The 6,527-nt window shown below is 38.8% G+C and overlaps 1 protein-coding gene across 1 annotated transcript; it reads left to right on the top strand.

The window, feature by feature from the left end:
• Positions 1-293: 293 nt before the first annotated feature.
• On the top strand, positions 294-1,183 carry LOC100670979 (olfactory receptor-like protein OLF2). Its single transcript, XM_064289387.1, has one exon. The coding sequence runs from the start codon at positions 359-361 to the stop codon at positions 1,181-1,183; it is 825 nt and encodes a 274-aa protein (XP_064145457.1). The 5' UTR covers positions 294-358.
• The last annotated feature ends 5,344 nt before the right edge of the window (positions 1,184-6,527 follow it).

Here is a 6,527-nt window from a genome sequence, read left to right as displayed (position 1 = left end):
AAATTCTGTACAGAGGTATAAAAATGTAAAAGGCAGTATTGCCATTATTATTTAGTAGATTTGTATATCTATGGGTATATTTCCAGTTGGGTCAATTCACTTCGAGCAATCCTAGTATTCTTTCTTTACTTATTTTTAATTACCAAAACTGAGAAATGACCCGAGGTTAAACTGTGAAGACAGTAAGATGATGCTAACCTTTCGCTTCCATTTCCTTCTTTCAGGGGTTTCATAAATCTAAGTGACGGCCACTGAGAACCACACTTTCTTTACTGACTTCATATTCTTAGGGTTTTTTGACAGAAAGGGTGTGCAACAGGGGCTCTTTGTGCTCTTCCTCCTGGTTTATGGCATAACCATGATTGCAAATCTAGGGATGATCCTACTGATCAAGATAGACTCCAGACTTCACACACCCATGTATTACTTCCTGAGCAATCTGTCTTTCTGTGATGTCTGCTACTCCTCCACTGTCTCTCCCAAGATGCTGGCTGATTTCTTATCTGAGCAAAGGAGGATTTCATATAACTTATGTGCCACTCAGATGTATTTTTGGGGGACCTTTGCTGATGTGGAATGTCTCATTTCGGCTGCCATGGCCTATGACCGTTATGTAGCCATTTGTAATCCACTTCCTTATATAATTGTCATGTCCAAGAGGATCTATACCCAGCTAGTGGCTGGTGTTTACATTGTGGGGCTGGTGGATTCAGCATTCCACACTTGCTTCACATTTCGACTGTCCTTCTGCAAGTCCAATGTTATCAATCACTTTTTCTGTGACATCCCACCTTTGCTAGCCCTCTTCTGCTCAGATACATCCATCAATGAGATAGTGATGTTCACTTTTATTGGTTGTGTTGTGGGGTGCAGCATCGTAACCGTTCTTCTCTCCTATAGCTCTATCATAACTACCATCCTTAGAATGAACTCAACTGAGGGGAGACGCAAAGCCTTTTCCACATGTGCCTCCCACTTAACTGCTGTGGCCATATTCCATGGTACACTCCTGTTCATGTATTTCCGACCAAGTTCAAGTTACTCAACGGACACTGACAAAATAGCCTCTGTCTTCTACACAGTCGTGATCCCTATGTTAAACCCACTGATCTATAGCCTGAGGAATAAGGATGTGAAAGAGGCCCTGAAAAAAACAATGAGCATTAAATTATGTTCTGGGTGAAACTGCATTTTCAAACCAGAGTATTTATGTAAAGATTCTCAGAGCTAAAGTTGAAGGACTTGGACATAAGGGCCTGCAGTTTCACCAATACACTCTTGTAAGTTTTTATTATTATTATTATTATTAATGATCTTTGAGCCTAAGCTGAGTATTAAAAAACAAAAAAAAAACCTTGATTAAGTTGATTCTAACTCACAGGTACCCCACAGGGTTTCCAAGGCTGTAAATCTCTGCAGAAACTGACTGCTACATTTTTTTTTGTGGATCAGCTGGTGGTTTTGGAAGGCAGACCTTTGGGCTAGCAGTCGATGGCTTTAACCATTGCATCACCAGGGCTCCAACTGTGTGTAGGGAGCTTTTACTATTGGTCTTATTCTTCTCTCCAGAGTAAGAAACAGTAGTAATGGTTTAACTTTGCTATTATGCAGAAGGGGCTCCTCTATTCTGTGCCCATGAGTATGTCTGAGTGAGATATCATGGGTTATAGCAGCATAGCCTCTAACACCAATTCAACATACCCTCATTAGAAGTCAATTTTTAAAAAATGAGTCTAATAAATATATGGAGCCCTGGTGACACAGTGGTTAAAGCAATCGGCTGATAATTGAAAGGTCAGTTGTTGGAAACCACCAGTGGTTATGCAGGAGAAAGATGTGGCAGTTGGCTTCCATAGAGATTTATAGCCTTGGAAACTGTACGGAGTTGCCATCAGTCGGAATCAACTTGATGGCAGTGGATTTGGGTTAATAAATACAGTTGCTCAGCCAGAAGGAAGTTTTCATGAATCAAAACTAGTCTTATTTGTAACCTTCCTATCTATTAGCATGGCCCCTGGAAATGTTGCATCATAACACGTAGCCGTAGATAATCCATATGGGTAAATCTGCTGCAATAGATTTAAAGTTTCACAAAGGCAAGATCCTTCTGTCTTGTTCACCATTATTTCTGCATAGCTGTTCTCAATACTAGGCTCCAAAATGTCCATCAAAAATACTTATTGAATAAATACATCAGTGCTTCCCTGGCAAAACTGATATAAATTGTGTCCTTTCATATACAAGTAGAACATGTATCCTTTAATTTTGTTTTAGCACATTCACTTTACATGAAATATGTCTGCACCTCTTATCATTTGGCCTTGTCTGAAATAAGAAATCAGGGACAGGGCTCGTTTGACATAAAAACCATCTCAGGCCCTTCATTCTTCATTGCTGTTGCTATTACTAGTTGTCTTCAAATTGATTCTGGCTCATGGTGACCCCATGTATGCAGAGTAGAACCGCTGCATAAATTTTCAAAGCCATGACATTTCAGAAGCCGATGGCCAGGCCTGTCTTCCAAGGCACTTCTGGGTTGGTTCAAACTTCCAACCTTTCAGTTAGTAGCTGAGAGCTTCACTGTTTGTGTCCCCAAGGGATTCCTCCATTCTTCCTTAACCTGCAGCAATAATATCAGCAGATGTCCTCAGGATCAGTGGTTCATGGTTTACATTGCACCTTCCAGCCTGAGAATCAAACTGCAGGTTTTTTCTTGCTCTCACTCCGGGGATTAGATGTGGTAATGTGGTACTATTGACAACTGTATGTGAACTTCAAGAATGGAAGTTGAGTGTGAAGGGCCTGGACCTTCTCTAAAGGCCACTGCAAAAGGTACTCTGTCTCCCCTGATGTGTCCATGGCATTATACATGGCATTAAAATATAAACAGCTGAAATACCCAATTATACATTTTAAGTTGCAAAGGAAGAGTTATTAATGTGAAAATATGTGCAGTGTGGAAAATAAAAATAAATAAATAAATAAAGGTTAAGACTGTATTTATATTAGTATTCCATTTATAATAATTAAATTGTCTTTATGCATATCTGTGAAATAAACTGAAACCCTATTTTGAGCAAAAATTTAATACCCACCCACTGCTGTCAAGATTTTAATAGTAGTTTTAAAAGCAGTGTGGAGACTTAGTCTGACCTCTTCTCACTTCATAAGAGGGAAGGAGAATCAAGACCAGCAGCCCAAGGCTGATTCCTATGAGATGGAGGTCTGACATGTCTCCTTTTTTGTCATCTTTACCAAATCTGACACACACAATCCCTCCCACAGCACTGTCTACTTCTCTGCCGGGTTCAATAATTCACTGCAAGGCCACACAGAACTCATAGACAATACTCAGAATTATGGGGTTTATTAGGGGAGTACAGGTGACAATTCAATCTCAGGAACACTCAAGGGTACAGTTCTTCCATCAGAACAGCCTCTTGTCAGCTGTGCTCACAGGCATGCCTCTCTCTTGCCCTAGGGCTCTGCACAAAGGCACTGAGCTTTTTCTCTTGGTGGGCCAGGAAGCCCACCTCACCATTTCCTGCCGCCAGGTCTCTGCCGGGTCTCACCTGCCACTGCTTCTCAGCACCTTCAGGGTTACAGATCTCTGTCTCTCTGAGCCTCCTTCTCCCAAGAGCTTCTCAGCCCAGGGATACTGGGTCCAAAGGACATGCTGGCTTCTGGCTATTCTTCCTTGATGGTGGCGGTATTCTTTCTTTGTAGCATCTGAGGTGGCTTATTTCAAGCAGACCAGGATAACTAAACTGACCAAATCCCTTTGGTGGGCCACAATTAGCATATCTACATAGTCCTGCCCAATCACTTAAGTGGAAGTTACAAGACCATGGCTAGAAAGGCCACACAAAAGTGAGCCATCACATTGCAGTGGTCATCTCTAAGGGATTGGAAGATATCGTGTAAAATAATTTTTTTGTTTTATATATCAGTGTACTTGGAAAAAATCCGTAATACATATGTATTGCATTAAGAATGAGGAAAAAAAAAACTTGTTTTATAATAGCAGTTTATGTACGGACATTATGAGTATGTACACGTGTGCGTGTGTGTGTATGTAACCATGTGTAGATATGCGAGCCTGTATAATTGACATATTTACAAATTCATTAAAACCAGTTTATTCCAAATAAAGTATTTCTAGTAATTTGTTAATCATTTATTTCATAGACAGAATTTCTTAATTATACAATTATGAATTGTTTTGGAATAATACTGTCATCTTTTCCAGTGACTTAATTGAGTTAATTGCATATGCTGTTCTCATTGTAAGAAATTAACAATTAATCCAGTTATGAAAAACATGACACAATTTCAGGTGCCCAGGCGTACACATTTTATTTTAGGTTGTTGTTAAGAAGGAAACATGAAGGCATTTTCCTCTGAATCTGAGAGTACAGAGCAGTAATTTAGAAGAGGTCTTTCATTTAGATCTTGCCTAATTTTATACATTCCTTCAGTGTATAAAATGAGCTGAGTGTTTTTTACTTTAAAAATTACAGAGATAAATTAATTGAAAATGATATTCCACATGCTATTTGTTTCACATTGCTTATTAGACAGGTTTTGAAAACAAATAAAATTATTTGATTATCTCTTAAATATGTGTTTTTCTCTATAATCTCAAATACTTTAATTGGTGCTCATAGAATAATTTATGTTATTTATCAGGACATCACAATTGCTGTCCAATCCTTTCCAAACTCAATGTTTTCTATTAGAATAATGTATTAGTTAACTATATCCTCATCTACGAAATTAGGCCCACTCATGTTATCAAAAATTGGTTTTCACCACCACCCTTCAGCAATATGTATAAGGAAAAATATATCCTTTATTATTATTATTATTTATCCTTTTCATTGAAGGCACTGATTTAATAGTCTTTACATATGGGTAGAAAACCAGAATTTTAAAAATTTTGTTTGATTATTTTTGTTTTAAGAAAATTATCAAGATGAGAGTTTAAGATAAGAACTTGAACTTTGAAGAGAGACCTGGCAGTTCATAAACTACCATTTACTTGTTAGCTGTATGACCTTTCTCAGGTTACTTAACCCTGCTAGGCCTCAGTTTCTTCACCTGCTTACCAGGGATTAAAAACAATATATATCACTGGGTATATCACTGTCATAAGTGTGCTTGACATTATTAAAAGGTTTGAAAATTCAGAAACAAATATTGATTTTTAAAGAGAGTTCACACAACTACCTGAGTTTGATCAAGAAAATTCCTAAGGTGATATAGAGCCCTTAATAACTAGCTCCCTAGCCAGGGGCTAAAACTTGATATGACTGAACACGGGGGGGGGGGGGGAGGGGGAATGCTATTCAATGCACTGTCTCAAAAAGCGAGTCTCCAAGCCCCATCTTTCTACCCTCTTTAGAACCTGCTCACCCTGTCTGGGAGACCCCAGTTGTAGATCCTAACCTCAAAATTCCCATGTGTGTGTGTAGCTTTCTCCCCAATCACCTTAAGGCATATTCTTCAAACCTGCCTTTACTCCTTGTTATTGCTTAGTAGAGGTTTCTTCATGGCTACCAGTTTTGGTCACAACATTCCCATGTTCCATGGCCAACTACCTGGAACCATATCACTAATCTAAGGCCCACACTTCATATACCCAAGAAGCGAGTTTAGATAATTAATGTCAGAGTACTTGATTTTATGTTATCCTTTATATCTCCAGGGCCATGGCCAAATGGGCACACATAGCAGCAAGAGTACTTGATTTTATGTTATCCTTTATGACCCTATCTCCAGGGCCATGGCCAAATGGGCACACATAGCAGCAATTGGATCACAAGCTACTAATTATGATTCTCCCATGCCTTTCAGACAGCATTCCCTGCTCAGTATTTAGAAAGAAGCACTTGATTCTCAACAGCCTTGAACCACAATGTACAAAACTCTTCACCGTTGAAAGCATACAGTGTCCAGAGCCCTGTCCCACCAGTAATCTACATGGACAAACCCCTTCTTGTGAAAATAGATCCCACCTCAGTGAATCAAACTGTGATCTAGATTTAGAACCCAACATACATTGCCATTGTCAGAAGGCATTGTTCTCTTGGTCATCTTCTTTCCTATGCCTCATCTTACCTTTGGCTATAGCACTTTTTTTAGATTTTACAGCCTTCTCCATGGGTCATGCCCCAGTTGCAGACCAGGTTATCATTCTACCATTAGTGGGCTCCAAGTCTTACCTGTGTCTGCCAGAGCCCAACTTCTCTCAGATTGTTCAGCTTGGTGCTTACCAATGTAGATTCCAGACTGAATATGTTGTTGATGAAATATTCTATGAATTAGATTTTAATCTAGTTAACTTTTTTTTTTAAGCCACCATACTGAAAAAATTCTTTAATAGTTATTTGTGTATATAGTGCCACTCTAGAGAAAAAAAACAAAAATACTGGAAAGAAAATACAGCACTGGGCTTTTTTGGGGGGTGGTTAGAGGCATATATTCAATATGAAAAACAATCAACAGTAAAATTAATTAGGCTTTTT

The sequence above is a fragment of the Loxodonta africana genome, chromosome 7 (assembly GCF_030014295.1).
Source record: "Loxodonta africana isolate mLoxAfr1 chromosome 7, mLoxAfr1.hap2, whole genome shotgun sequence".
Lineage (NCBI taxonomy): Eukaryota > Metazoa > Chordata > Mammalia > Proboscidea > Elephantidae > Loxodonta > Loxodonta africana.
Note: the sequence above shows the minus strand (reverse complement) of the source record. Positions and strands in the feature narration are given on the sequence as shown.